Source organism: Budorcas taxicolor, chromosome X (genome assembly GCF_023091745.1).
Source record: "Budorcas taxicolor isolate Tak-1 chromosome X, Takin1.1, whole genome shotgun sequence".
Lineage (NCBI taxonomy): Eukaryota > Metazoa > Chordata > Mammalia > Artiodactyla > Bovidae > Budorcas > Budorcas taxicolor.
This window is the reverse complement of record NC_068935.1, coordinates 89,908,543-89,922,704: the sequence shown is the minus strand read 5'-3', so window position 1 is coordinate 89,922,704 and position 14,162 is coordinate 89,908,543. Positions and strand designations below refer to the sequence as shown.

Sequence of the window (14,162 nt, the reverse complement as noted above, 5' to 3'; positions counted from 1 at the left end):
ATCTATTTCCCTTGAAGTGATGGGACCGGATGCCAGGATCTTCGTTTTCTGAATGTTGAGCTTTAAGCCAACATTTTCACTCTCCTCTTTCACTTTCATCAAGAGGCTCTTTAGTTCTTCTTCGCTTTCTGCCATAAGGGTGGTGTCATCTCCATATCTGAGGTTATTGATATTTCCTCCTGGCAATCTTGATTCCAGCTTGTGCTTCCTCCAGCCCAGCGTTTCCATGATGTACTCTGCATATGAGTTAAATAAGCAGGGTGACAATATACACACCTTGATGTACTCCTTTCCCTATTTGGAAACAGTCTGTTGTTCCATGTCCAGTTCTAACTGTCTCTTCCTGACCTGTATACAGATTTCTCAAGAGGCAGGTCAGGTGGTCTGGTATGCCCACCTCTTTAAGAATTTTCCACAGTTTGTGGTGATCCACACAATCAAAGCCTTTGGCATAGTCAATAAAGCAGAAATAGATGATTTTCTGGAACTCCTCTTGCTTTTTCGATAAACCAACGGATGTATCCCTCCTGTTTTCCAGGGGCCTCGTACAAATGAAGACTTCTCCGGACAGCGTACGGGAGTTCATTTGCTCCACACTCTCATCAGCTCTGAGCATCCACTGATTTTTCCATTTTCAACTTTCACGTGTCCATTGGGAATGTTCACCCCTTTTCACTTCTCGAAATCTGTAATCCCTGGAAAGTCAACGGTCTCAAAATAAATTGAATATGTTTGCCTAACCCCACACTAGGGCAACTGGCCTGGAAAGGGACTGCTGTGTCCCCCTCAGGTGTGAGAGTCCATTTCTGACCAGGATGTTGAAGTGTTGGCCTCTCCAGGCCACAGGAGTGAGGATGTGCCAGGAGGTTGGTGGGCAGTGGCAGGCCTCAAAAGCCTAGGGTGACCCTCAGGGGCAGGGAGGCCATGAGGGGTGGGGTTCTGGCTCAGTGAAGGGATTTGGAAAGCTGTATATGTTTCCTGAGTGATCAGGAGTGGGGGTGTTTGCAGAGAGGAGTGAGAGGTGGGGGTGTCACCTCATGGCACTGTGAATCCCTCCAAGGCAGTGGCAACAGACTGCAGTGGTCAGAGCACACATTTGGGCTCAAAGCATCCTGGGTTCCAGTCCCAGCACTGCCACTTCCTGGCTGTGGGACTCAGGGCAAGTGTCTTCCCTCTCAAGAGCCTCAGGGTCCTCATCCATGGAATGTGCCTGGTCATCTGCTCCCTTGAGGCTATCTGGTGATTGACATCAAGGCCATGCGAGACATTGCATGCGAATCATCAGGAACTGGACACAAGGGAATCAATCGGTGAATGCTTGTCCATCAACAAGCGTCTGAGGAGTCAGAGGGCACAGGCCCGGGCTGGGGAGAGATCTGCGGGAGCTGCCAAGGTGCACGTACACCTCAGCCAAGGCCCTGGTGCATAGTAGGGCCTCAGAAAACACTGGCTGAGACCTCTTGTGGCTTTTGTGGTGGGGGACCCCGTGGAACGGCTGAGGCTGGGGGTGGGAGGGAGGCCTGCCTTGGTCTCATGTCTGCCCTGCGGTTGAAGGTCGGCCACCTCTGCGGTGCCAGGCGTCAGTTTCTGGGGGACTCAGGGTCTGCCCCCGATCCCTGGGACCCGCCTTCCGCTTTGCTCCTGAGGCTGCCTCTCTGCTCACTTCCTCACTCCCCACCCGGCTCTCAGCACACCCGCTGCACGGTGTGGAGGGGCAGGAGCCAGGTGAAGATATCCATGGGGAAGGGGTTGGAAGGAGAGAGAGGTGCAAGCCTGGAGGCCCGGAGAGGTGGTGACTTCCCCAGCATCCTGCCTCTGAGAGCTGCTCTCGCCTCCTTTCCAGATGAGCTGCCTTATCTCAGGTGCCTGCGGTGCACAGTGCTCCAGCTCACACCTGTGGCTTGTGGTGAGTGCCCCGACCTCGTCCATGAGAAGGCAGGTACCTATGGAGTGCACAGTAGGATCCTGGGAGGTCTCAGGTTGAGGGAGCCAGAAATAGTCCAGTGTCACTCATCACACCTGAGCGGGGTTCCCCAAATCCGGACCATCAACCCGGATACCTGCACCTGGGAGGGGACTGAATCTCTGTCAGAATCACAGAGTGTCCACGGGGCGAGGCATCAACCCAGCAGCCAGGGAGGCAGACAGCAAAGCACCAACAAATAAGGCAGAAACCCACATGAAGCCTGTCTTTAAGGGAGGGGTACACACAGAGCCTGCCTCCTGGGGGTACGGCCCAGGCCATCACTCGGAAGGGTGGCACTAGTGGTGGACTCCTGCTGCCTGCTTGGAATTCTTACTCATTTTTGAGCCAAGTGATGGGTGTGTTTGCTTTCCACTGGGTCTGGGTCAGGATCCAGGTCTGGTTGAGGGAGTGGAACCTGTTCTTGGGGCAAAGAGGCAAGCAACGGGTGGCTGGGCAGGGGGGCTGCGGTCTTTACACTACTCTCTCCTTCCTCTTAACCTGGAGCCTTGTCCTCCAAGCTGTGGACATCACTGAGATACCCAGAAAAGCCCCAGATGGCCCCTTCCTGCTACAGAGTCCTTCCCAGAGTTCCAAAGTGTCTCTGCCCTCACTGTCGTCTGCCTGGGGAATGAAAGTTTAGCCTCAGCCCCCTCAGGGATCGCACAGCCCGTGAAGACTCAGGGACCTTGGCTGGCCTTGGCCTCACTGGGAGAGCCCTGCTTCCATGGAGAAGTACCCTGGAGCCTCCCGAAGAGCCTCGCGTCATGGTCATGGGCAATGGGCTGTCCAGGTCTGCCTGCAGCTTTCTCCCATGAAATAGGCTGTCTTGCCTATGATGGTTTCTCCTCTACCTGCTGGAGGTGTGAGGATGCCACTGTGAGGCCTACCTCGCTGTCCTTAGGACTCGGGAAGAGGGATGAGGTCCTAAAATTGTGTGGCTGATGAGGGAGGGAATGCTGGACAGCGACTCCAGAGATGGGGCGGGGCAGGTAGGTCCTGGGGGATGTCTGTGGAGCCTGTCCCTTGGTGGGAGGGACAGTGGCACCAGCTCTCGGCCCTCCACCCCACCCTTGCTCCTGTGAATCGCCACTATGTTTGACTAGGGGCACACAGTGTAGGAGATCATGAAGCTGTGGACCGGAGCCTGTGGAAACTCATGGTCGCCCCCCTTCAGGGGCATCTCTGTCCTTCCCAGCACCGGACCCACCCACACCTGCCTGTCTTTTAGGCAGAGGCGGCCCCCGCCTGTCCCCGAGGGCCTGATCCGTGGGCTGCTCAGAGCCACACCTGCCCAGGAAAAGGAGGAAACATCTGACTGATTTCACAACTTTAATGTAACACAGATACCCAAAACACGACAGCACGAGAAAAGCACACAATGAAAGCAGGAAGGGCACAGAGTGCGTCATCTTGCATGCCATCTTCCATGGACGGGGAGAAGCGGGCCTGGAGTGCTCTGTCGGGGACCGGGCAGCGGAGGCACTCTGGCTCGGCAGGGGACTGCCGCAGCTCCTCAGGGCTGCCTGGAACCAGGAGACACAAAAGCCGGAGTAGAGGTGTCAATGCACGTGAGGGACAGCAAGGACAGACTGAGTGTCTTGTCAGGCTCTCCTCGTTCCCCCAGGCCACCCCAGGCCTGCCCCTGATACCTGCCAGCCCCTCCCCACCCCAGCCTCCAGAGTCCCGTGTAATGACCTCCAATCTTACTGAATCCAGGAGAAGAAGCTGGCACTGGTTCTGGCAGCGTTTCTGGTCCGGATGGTGGAGCTGGTGCTGGGGCCATCGAGCATGCTGGCGCTGGCCGCGCCATTGGTGCCACTGCTGACACCAGCCCTCCAGGTACCTCTCCTGTTGGCACGGTTGCTATTCAGAATGTACTGATGGTATCTGGCCCAGAAAGCAAAGGGGATCCTGGACCAGGCGTCGCCAAAATCTCCGTCCTCATCCCAGGTCAGGAGCTCCACCTGGATATCGTCCCAGCTCCACCGTCCAATCAGAGCTTCCTCCCCGATGTTCATCTGGGCCCTCATCTGGGCCCTGGCATGCTCCTCGGCCATATCCACATCCATCGTCTTGAAAGCATCATCCACAGCCTCCAAGAAATGAGCCCTCCATTCCCGGGGGTCTCGGTTCTGATACTGCGATGGAAGCACAGCAACCGTTTGCACACTTACCCTACCTCGCTCAGCACCCGCTCCCCGCCTTTCACTCACTTAAGTGCTTTGCGAAGTCATGTGAAAGACCCACACGACTGAAATCAGGCTCCCGTCATTCCGTGCCAGTCCTGGGATTTCACCCCGTCCACTCCCTACAGCCTGCGAACTGGTGTCAGTGACTTGGGAACCCTGCTGGGCCTTGGCATCCTCACTGGACAAACGGCGTCAGGAGGCCGGGACCAAGACACAAACCAGGTATGGGGAGATGCAGCCAGAACACGGGCTCTGCCTTACCTGGGCGATGAATCTCAGCACCCTCATCTTGCTGGTCTCATGGCAGGCGCGCAGACCCCAGAGGAACTCATACTCGGGTGGGCTGCTATTGGGGACCTTCTTGTATTCCAAGTACCTGCGTGAGAGAGGACAACAAACCTCTGCTCGCAGACAGGCCACACCTGTGGCTGCTCCAGTGGCTCCCAGGTAGTTCCTTCCCAGCCCTGAGGCTGCAGCTCGGCTGCTGCAGGAGGCCTGCCCTGGCCCTGCACCCCCTGCCCCCACTTCCACACCGGCTCCCAGGGTTTCTGCCTCCTAAATGGAGGGGCTCACACCCCTAGGCCACCGGTCTTGCCCAGTAGACATGGGGGGGGGTGCAGGGGGCACGTGTAGGGTACTTGTTCAGAGGAAGGCCACGAGTTTTGTGCCCCTTGTCACAATAACCCAGATTCCTGCTGGGTCTGGTGTAAGCAGGAGCCATTTCTTCAGGCTCCATGCTCTGAGCACAACCCACCATGGGGCTTGTCCGTGACCTGACTGAACCCTGGGAGAATCCATCCTAGAAAACGACTGTATGGGGAGAAACAGTCAACCAAGAGTAGGGGACTCCACGCATACTCCCAAACACCTGTGAACGTGTGTTTGTGGGGCGGCAGATGGACGAACATGCACACGGGGCCTTTGTGAGGGCACAGGAGATCTCCAAGCACTGATGATGGGGTGAGCCTGGGCTAGAAAATCAGCAGGGCCAGGCTCCAGGCCCAGATGGGCCTTACCCCAGTCAGGGCCATGATCAGGTTTTCACTCTCTGAGTCCCAGGCCCGTGAGATGTAAAGCCGGGACACTGCCTACAGGGCAGGTGCTGAAGGAGGTGGGGGCTGTACTGGCCCACCCGGTGTTTACAGACCGCAAGTGCTCCCTTTCCCCAGGCCTCCCTGGAATTGTCCCCGTGCCCCCGACACTCGCATCCTCCCACCCCACACTCACACCAGACACCCATCCCTCTGGTGTTAAGACACGGGCCGGGGAATGGCATCCTCAGCCAGAGCAGCACCCGAGGAAGGCCTGAGTGGGGGGCAAAGATACTCACTTCTGCTTCACAAAGTCCTCTGTAATGAGTTTCCTCAGATCGCCAAGGAATGGGTGCCTCACCCTGAGTGCAAGGAAAGGAAGGCGTGACTAGAGAGAGTGGCAGTGCCTGGGTTGGGCAGGAGCGCTCCCAGCAGGACTGAGGGCCTCCTAGCCTGTGAGGCGTCCTCACGGACGCCTGGGCTGGCAGCAGAGGCCAGGCCGCCACTTGTCAGCAGGGCCCCAGGGAGGGGCTGGATGGAGCCCCGAGGTCTGCTGGTGTCTCTGAGGTCTCGTGTGGGAACAGAGAGGGCACACGGGGCAGAAGAGGGCTCGGGGTTCAGGACCATTTCCCCACGCACCCTGGTGCAGCCTTGGCGCTCTACCTAGTCCAGGATGCCACGCCCCACAGAGACCGCTAGGCCACTGCAATCCCGGGGCCTCCTGTGCCCAAGGACACACTGAGGAGCGGGAGCCAGGAGACCCCAAACATACCCGGGGCGCAGTCCCATCTTGCGGAGTGCCTCCCAGAGGACAGCTGTGAGAAGAGATGAGGTGCAAGAGTTTAGCAGACGGAGGGAGGTGAGACGACGGGCAACCCCCCAGCTGCCTGTCCAGCCACTCACCCTCGCTGGCGCGGTTGCCATTCATGAAGATGACACCCAGAATCACCAAGAGGAGACTCAGCCTGGGAGTGTCCTTGGTCCTGAAGGCGTAGAAAGAGGGATCCTGTCCAGCAGCCATTTGCCCAGGTGACCACAGCCGGCTCACCCAACTAGCCTCTCCCACACTGCTGGGCTACAGGGCAGTTCCTCCCACTCTGTATGGCTTGCTATACCTGGTCCAGACAATTCCTTCCTTGGCCTGAGACTGAGGCCCTTCATCCATCAAATGTGGATGCTAACACCTCTTCCCAGGGCTCTGTCGAGGATGGGGTTAGGCGGGGAGCAGACGATTGGCAACCCTGAGACCAGAGGCACACCCTGATCTTCCCTGCCCGTTGCCCACTGCATCTGGAGCACGACTCCACTGGAGACCCCCGCCCCCCACTCTCCCCTTTCCCCGCCCCATGCCCGAGGCCCACTCTGCCAAGCCCTGGCTGGGACCTTAGCAGAGAGAGGCAACCAAGAAGCCTGCTTTCCCAGGAAGACAGGGGCACGGAAGGGTGGGCAGGGCAGAAACCCAGAGAGCCGCAAAGCCTCGCCCCAAGCTACTTGCCCCTGCCTGCCCTTAGCTGCTCAGCACTGCTAACTCTGGGTGGGAGCCGTGCTAGGCCCCCCGGCCCTACTTTCCCATTTCTCGAGAGGAGGGGCCAGGCACCACCAAGGAAGACCACCGGCCTCCTGTGCTTTCTCACTTTCCCAGGAGGCGGGCTGACGAATCCCGTGTGCAGACGAGAATGTACAGGTGCTCTTCCTTGTCAATTTCCTTCAGGTGGATCCCGAACTTCTACAGCGGGGAGAAAACGGAATGTGAGATCAAACATCCATGCCGGGTGTCCTGCAGGCGGTCATTCAATTCCCTGTTAGAACTCTTTCTTGGCGGGGAACCCCAAGCCCTGGAGGAGGAGGGAGAGGAGAGGCCATGGAGGAAGTGCCCTGTGGGAGCAGTGACACTGGCTGAGACAACGGGAGCCACCTCAGGAGACCACAGGCGCTCAGAGAGCACGAGCAGGAGGAAGGAGGGGAGGAGGCTTGCAGAGGAAGCTCCCAGGTGCAGAGGCCAGGGAGGGCTTCCCTCCAGAGCATGCAGTCCGGCCCCTGGGCCTTGAGGGGATGCAGAGGGGGGAGGCGGGCAAGGGTTCCCTGCTGCTCCTGCTCCACAGAGCTGCCCCCGGCCCCACACCCACCTTTTCCAGAGTGTACGTTGCTCGTTCAATGATCTCAGGGAAGTGTTCGTCATATTCTCGGATGACGTCCTTCAGCATGTCTGCAGGAGGGGAGGGGTGGGCAAAGCCCCAGGGCTGAGCAGCAGCCACAGAGCTACAGCCTTTCCGTCAGCCCTGCTGAGGGGAGCACGCTCAGGACCCCACAGCGTGCCAATGGAGCCATCGGCCAGGCCCGATCTGTGTGTGTTTGGCGGGGAGAGGGCATCTGGTGGGAGGCCCGCAGGGCAGGGTGGTGGGAGGGGGGAAGGACAGAGTTCAGGGAGGGGGCAGAGGCTGCCCACCTGAGCGCTTGATGGGGATCTTCTTGTAGTCTTTAATCATCAGATATTTCACCAACTTATTTGCCTGGAGAAGGAAGAGCGCACGGGGAGATCAAAGCGTGGGTGACCTCAAAGAACTGGCCCGGAAGGGAGGAGAGGAGGGAGACAGGGGGAAGGGCAGGCTTCCTTCTTACCCTCTCTTGCAGAAGGGTCACATTGCGGGGTGGCAAGCACAGCACGTGCCTTGAGGGTACCTGGGACCTCAGGGCCATGGAGGGCCGAGGGGCCATCTGAGGCCGCGCAGTCGTCAGCAGGGGCTGCGATGCCCTCCAGGTTGGTGGGACCGCAGGAGGCTCTCTCTCCTCCTCGCTGCTCTCATATTCGTCATCCAGGTGCTTGGACTGTACCATTAGACAGAGGAGAGACTCAGGGCGTCCAGGCTCCCTGAGTCGCCTGGCACACATCTTAGCCAGAGCAGGTACTTGGAAATAAGGGTAGTAGATGACACGTGGATGACACGTGCCCAGTGCTTACTAAGTGCCAGGCACTGAGCCAACCGCTTCTCCCTCCAGGCCCAAGGGTAGGGACTACGTGGAGTAAAAACATGCTGGTAAGCTTGGCTTGGAGAAACATGTACAAGCTGAGAGAAGAGGGAGGGGGAAGAAGAGGGAGAGGAAGGGAGGGGAGGAGGCAGAGAGCTGAGAGGGCAGAGAAAGCAGGGGAGCGAGGAGGGTGGGAGAAAGCAGGGAGGTCTCACCTTCTTTGTCCTCTTGCCTCCCATTCTGGCCCAGGGCTCTGCACTCTGCTGCGAAGTGGCAGCTGCACTCTCAGGCTCAGGGATGCTCGTGGCCATCTTGGCCTTGGTGGCAGCTGCCGCCACAACATTCTGAGGCTCCACCCAGCGAGTCTTGGCGAGAGCCTTCCCGGACTTGGTCGTCTTGGGCCGGGTGGCCGCCCCCTCCCCGGCAGAGGCTGCCTGGGTGCCCCTGGAGGCAACACTGGGGCCCTCTGTGGCAGCCTCTTGGGCCGGGGCAGGTCTCTTGGGGCGTGGGAAGGCCATGCCACTGACACCTGCCGGCTGGCTGAAATCAAAGGCGTCGTTCTGACCCAGGAAGGCTGTCTTGGGCCGGGTGGCATCCATCTCACCTGCACGAGAGGCCTGGGGGAAAGCACAGGCCGTACTAGGGCCCTCGGCCGCAGCCTCCTGGGCCTGGGAGGATGTCTGCGGCTGTGGGGACCTTGCTGGAGCCCCAGGGGCAGCCATCTCGCTGTTGACTAGCATCTGGGAGCTGTGCGGAGAAGCGATGCTTGTCTCAGGGGTGGCTGCCGGAGCCTGGGCAGCAGATGTCATGGGCTGGCTATCGCCTCCTGACGCCTGGTGGGTGGCCACCGGGTGGTGGTTAGTGACCACCTGATTGTAGGTGGCACGGGCAGCAGTGGCAGCAGCCCGAGCAGCTTGGTTAGAGGCGGCGGCCCGGGCTACGTTGGCAGCACGGGCAGCCGTCTCATTGGCAAGTGTTTCTGGATCCATCCGAAATGCCTCCAGCAGAGTTCTGGCCAGCACTGGGTTTTCCAGTTCCCAGGGCTCATTCTGCAAGACCAGGGAGGGGAAAGGAGGGCAGGGCAGAGCAGGGGAGGGGAGGGCAGGGGAGGGCAGGGCAGGGCATGGCATGGCAGGGGAGGGGAAGGCAGATAGCTCTACACAGATAGCTCCCCCTGTGTTGACCAGCCTCCGACCAGCCCCCGGGCCCTCCCAGCACTTCCCGCCCCCCCCCCCTCCGTCCCCGCCCCGCTTCCCCCACCCCCACCCCCCGCTGCTCCCAGTAGGAGAGGGAAGGTTTGGGTAAGCTGGGCAGTCCTTCCCCCTTCAACTCCAGCCCTCATCGGCCCCCTCCTCCCATCCTCCCTGACGTCACAAGAGAGAAGGCCCAGGGCTAGCAGGTGGCCGAGGAGGGGCCTCACCGCCAAGATGCGAAAGCCTGGACCCAAGCTCCCAAAGGCTCTGAGGATGCGGATGTCAAAGCTGGTGAGGGCACCGTAGCCTCCGAAAGCACCAAATTCTTCATAGTCGTTGCCTTCAACCATGTCTTCCTCCCCGACTTCATCACTACCCTCGTCCATGTCTTCAACGTTGTACCCTTCGGATTCCTTGCGGTAGCTTCCCTCTGCCATGCTGGGGGTCCCAAGGAGAAGAGGGCTCAGCCTGAGAGGGATGAGGAGGCCTCCTCAGGGGGAGGGGGCGGGATCCAGCAGGAGGCGGGATCTCTCAGGAGGTGGAGGGCTGCAGTCACCGGGTTCCCAGGCAGTGTAAGGTTGGGGCGGGGGTGAGGGCTGCTGGGGTAGATTCCCTCAGAGACAGAGCCCTAGGAGGACAGAGGAGGTCGGCGGAGACCCTGCACTGAAAGGGGAGTTCAGGTCACACAGGCTCCCCAGACCAGCGGCTGGATTGGAACAAGGGGTGGACTGGCGAGCTTCAGTCCAGAGAGTCCCAGAAGAGATGCTTTGAGAGAGGGGAAATAAAGCGCCTCGATTTAATGGCTGGAGCACGGGGCCAGGATGCTGGGGAGGAGAAGGCATGAGAAGGCTCAGACAACGGGGACTGCTGGAAGCTCTGGGAAAATGAATCCCAGCGACCCTCTAAGTCGCAGTGGGGGGGAGGGAGGGATTCAGGTGATTCAGGTCTAGGCTGGACTCATACAGGAGTGCTCACGAGGGATGGAGTGGGGTTCCGGGGGGGGGGGGGTGGTCCTCGGACTAGGCGAGGCTCGAACTGGAAGCGCTAGAGGTCTCAAAGGCCAGGATCGAAACTCGGGGAAGGGGGCAAAGCCGTCAGTTGGGTTGCACCGATCTCAGAATGGTTGGAGTGGGGGTGGGGCCTCCGCGCTAAGGCAGCTCAGCACCGAGCACACGCGTCCGTTAAAGGTGTTCAGATGGTGGGCTCCGGTGTTAAGCAGGGCTCGAATCGGGGAGCCTGGGTCTGGTGGCCGTGGTGGGGGGTGGCTCCTTTGTTGACCACGGGTCTAATGGGGTTCAAGTTCTGCGTGCTTGGGCTTTGTTCACATCCGGGGGCGGGGGTGGGGTGGGGAGGAAGGGCACAGCGTACCCGGTTCCACTTGCCCTCTCCCGGTCCTGTCTGGGGCTGGATCCTTACCTTCCCTGGGGCTCCAATGGCGTCCGTCCTCAGCACCAGGAACCCCGCAGCCGCGCCCTCGCCTACTGCTGCCAGCACAGCAGCTCCCACCACCCCGCCCCTTTTCTCCCCGCACCCCCCCCACCCCCCGCGGCTGGGCAGCCTGCGCATGCGCGGACCCCTCCAGCGGGCCCGCTCTCCCAACAAAAGCCTTTTCCACCAGGTCCCCTGTGCGCATGCGGTTCCGCCAGTGGGTGGGCGGGGTGGGGTGGGGGCGTTTTCTCGCTCCCGCCAGATTCCCCTCACTGTCAACCCCTCCGCCCCCGCGACACCGACCGGGGACGCGGGCACGCGCGCCCTGTATTGCGGTTCCAACCCATCCATCACATACCCTCAGTCCCCCCACTTCTGCACAATGCTTCTCAGCCCTGCCCTCCCCCTTGCCTCTAAGCTCCTCCGGTGTGGTCTGGAATACACTGAGCCCTGCTTCCCCAGCATGAATGACCCCTAGGTCACCAATACAGAGGTCTCTAGGCCGGTCGGTAACTGCAACGGGAGAAATGGAAATGGCGAGAGGACACCAGTTCCCTGTGTGTTCTCCTCCACTATCCCCGTCTAGGGTCCCCAGACACACTGGGAACATCTGCTTCCCCAGCCACTCTTCGGGCAGCTTGTGTGTGCTGGGCATTATCTTCCTCTCACGGCAGCCCTGGGAAGTGGATGTCAGCACCCCCATTTTACAGATCAGGAAGCTGAGGCACAGACGCATTGCCGTGAACTCACTCGACAAGGCCACAGAGCCAGTGAGGTGAAAATGCAGCATTTGGGCTCGGGTCTTCCTGACTCCAAAACCCGTGTTCCATTAGCACTGGCCCCGGGGATCGAGGCACCCTCCCCTCTCCAGTTTGGGCAGCAGATCCACTCCACCTCCCCTGCCCTGTGAACATCTGTCCCAACAAACCGGGTTTCCCCTCTCTGAGACCTAAGCTCATGCTCTGCATCCCAGGGGGAACAGGTAGGGGGCCCCAGGCCCACCCCTTGCCTGCTCTATATGGGCCCATCCAGGTGTGCGAATTGCTCCTCAGGGTCCACTCCCTGCTCTGACTGTCAGGCCCCTTCGCTGTGAGTGGCACAAATAGGCTGTCCCTGAGCCCCTCCTGGTGCCCGCTGGAGCGGCCAGGACAATCAGGCACTTGTGTGTCTGAGTCATGGCAAACCCTGATTCAGAGTAAATGTTTGGCCTGGTTCCTTCCACGGCTGGGGCCTGGGGCAGCTGTGGTCCTGTGGATAGAAGCTCTCAGCTGGACTTCCAAATTCCAGGGACAGAGTGCTGGGTCAGTCTGTCGCTAGCTGTGTGAGCCCACTCCGGTCACTGGACAGCTCTGAGCCTGGTTTCTCAATATGCAAAATGGGAAGCAAAAGGAGAACTTACTGGTGTCCCACCCAAGGGCGCACATGCTCCAGAATCACTGAAAAAAATCCTATGCTCCCATTTCAAATTGCACCTCTTTTTTTTTCTTTTTTTTAAACAAACAAACATAGTGGACTTTTATATTCATTTTTCTATCAGCCTCTCCAGGACCCCTGTGTCTGAATGGAAGCTATTGCTAGGACCAGAGCTTTTACTCTCCAGTGACCAACATCAATTCTGCCTGGCTGGATGGCTTTCCTCAGCTGTTGCATAGCAACCTTCCCTGTCAGCTAGCTGCTTGTGTCTCTCAGCCCTTCTTGTGTAACACGTTTCTGTACGACGTGACCAGACCTTAGAAGTGAAAGTCTCGATGAGCTGCTGTGCGCTAATAGAAAATGCCATGTTCCCTTCTCATTTTTAAACTGTGGTTGTTCTTTTTTTTTTTTTTTTTAAACAAAATCCATAGTGGACTTTTACACTTGTTTTATTTTATTCTTATTTTTTCTCTTTCTTCTTTTTTCTTAATGGAGATGTAATTGACTTTGAACATTATACTACTTGACATCTCCACGTGGGTGTCTCAAGGGCTCCTCACAGTGAGTCTGTCTCATTGTGGTATTGGGATAGCCACCCCTCCCACACACTCACATCCCCCATCTCTCTTGTTTTTAAAACTTCTATCTTCACAATCTCAGCACATGGCACCACGACGCACACAGCTACTCACTTCAGAAAAGGAAAGTCAACTACCACCACTGCCCTTTTGTCATACACTGCACCCACCCGGGTGGGAGACCTCTGTAGCTCTCCAGCACTACCTCTCTGTGCAGCTCTCACCCCTCCTTTACTCCCAGAATATTCTAGTCACATTGGCCTCTTGGAATTCTCAACTCTGTCTCCTTCACTCATTGAGCTCTGTTTGTGTTCAGTCTTTCTGTGCTGCAGCCTGGGAACTCTATCCAGGCAAGAAGCTGGGCTTGGGGGGAATCGGACAACCCAGGGAATCACCTTGTTAATTTCCCTTGTGTTGAAGACCCCTTATCCTGTGTGGCTCATGGTGCCATGATGTAAAGCTTTATAACATTTTTGATTTATAGATGTTTAGGTGGCAGAGCGAATCAGATTCCTGTTAATTCATCGTGGCCAGAAGCATGATCAATTTTTCTTACATTCAGATGTTTTAACTGTGAACTATGCTTTTAAGATGTATCCACTCTGCTATGCATAGTCTAATTCTGTCTACGTGACCCGCAGGAATAACACATAGTGTGCATGCGTGATGCGTTACTTATCTGTTCCCCCAGGGACAGACAATCATATTTCTCATCTAAGGTAATAAATACCCATTCAAGATTTCTCAGCAGGAGTTTGTCATATTGGGTTTCAATGGTTGCTTTTTAAGAAAATTTTTTGAAGAAAAGTGGAGAGACTAGTAGAGGGGCCAGGATAGAAACATCCAGAAACCAGAGTGTTTGTCGTTCCACCATACTGAAGAGAAACAATTATGAGTTGTACAGGGGTTACCAGGGAGATGATGGAGCTTGTTCCCCATTTGTTTTGCGGTGGTCATACAGTATCTGTTCTTTTCTGAGTTTATGTAAGTATGACAGTTCTCTCTGCAATTCTAGGGTTAACAGTGATGCAAATATTGTCTAATGGCATCCAGAATGTCTATTGATAGCAGGGTTGGTTAAGGTCTCCTTAATTCCAGTGGTTCCTCATGTCTGTTTTTTCTTCAGTGGTTCATGCACTAACCTCATATAACATCAAGTGAGTTTGTGATTCTTAAGCTGTTTCTTGTGGTAAACAGATTTTCCTCCTTTTGGCCTCATTTTATCTCTCAGTACTTTGACCTTGGCATTCAGGATGCCCAAATGGGCAAACATCCCTTTGCTAACTCACTGGCTTCTGCTATCCCAGCTTAATCACTAACAGGTAAAATTGGATTTTACAGGTCATCTTCACAACTACTTCCACATATCTAACTCTAGTCTTTCAGTGCACAGAATA

General features: G+C 57.3%; 1 protein-coding gene and 1 non-coding gene across 3 annotated transcripts; both read right to left on the bottom strand.

Moving 5' to 3' along the window:
* Nucleotides 1-3,278: 3,278 nt before the first annotated feature.
* On the bottom strand, nt 3,279-10,833 carry LOC128070023 (melanoma-associated antigen D4). Of its 2 annotated transcripts, XM_052663322.1 has the most exons (13): nt 10,763-10,833; nt 9,574-9,784; nt 8,369-9,202; nt 7,806-8,012; nt 7,633-7,696; nt 7,313-7,392; nt 6,821-6,912; nt 6,090-6,169; nt 5,959-6,001; nt 5,486-5,548; nt 4,417-4,531; nt 3,662-4,104; nt 3,279-3,489 (listed from the first exon to the last, which is right to left on the bottom strand). In XM_052663322.1, exons 2-12 carry the CDS (start codon nt 9,781-9,783, stop codon nt 3,670-3,672), a joined length of 2,223 nt encoding a protein of 740 aa, XP_052519282.1. In that variant the 5' UTR covers nt 9,784; nt 10,763-10,833; the 3' UTR covers nt 3,279-3,489; nt 3,662-3,669. The 2 variants fall into 2 exon arrangements, 1 of the variants encoding a protein (XP_052519282.1); XR_008201596.1 differs by lacking the exon at nt 3,279-3,489 and having other exon boundaries at nt 3,974-4,104; nt 4,180-4,531.
* Nucleotides 4,781-4,907, bottom strand: LOC128070688 (small nucleolar RNA SNORA11). Its single transcript, XR_008201661.1, has one exon. It is a non-coding gene; the product is annotated as a small nucleolar RNA SNORA11 (small nucleolar RNA).
* Nucleotides 10,834-14,162: the final 3,329 nt, after the last annotated feature.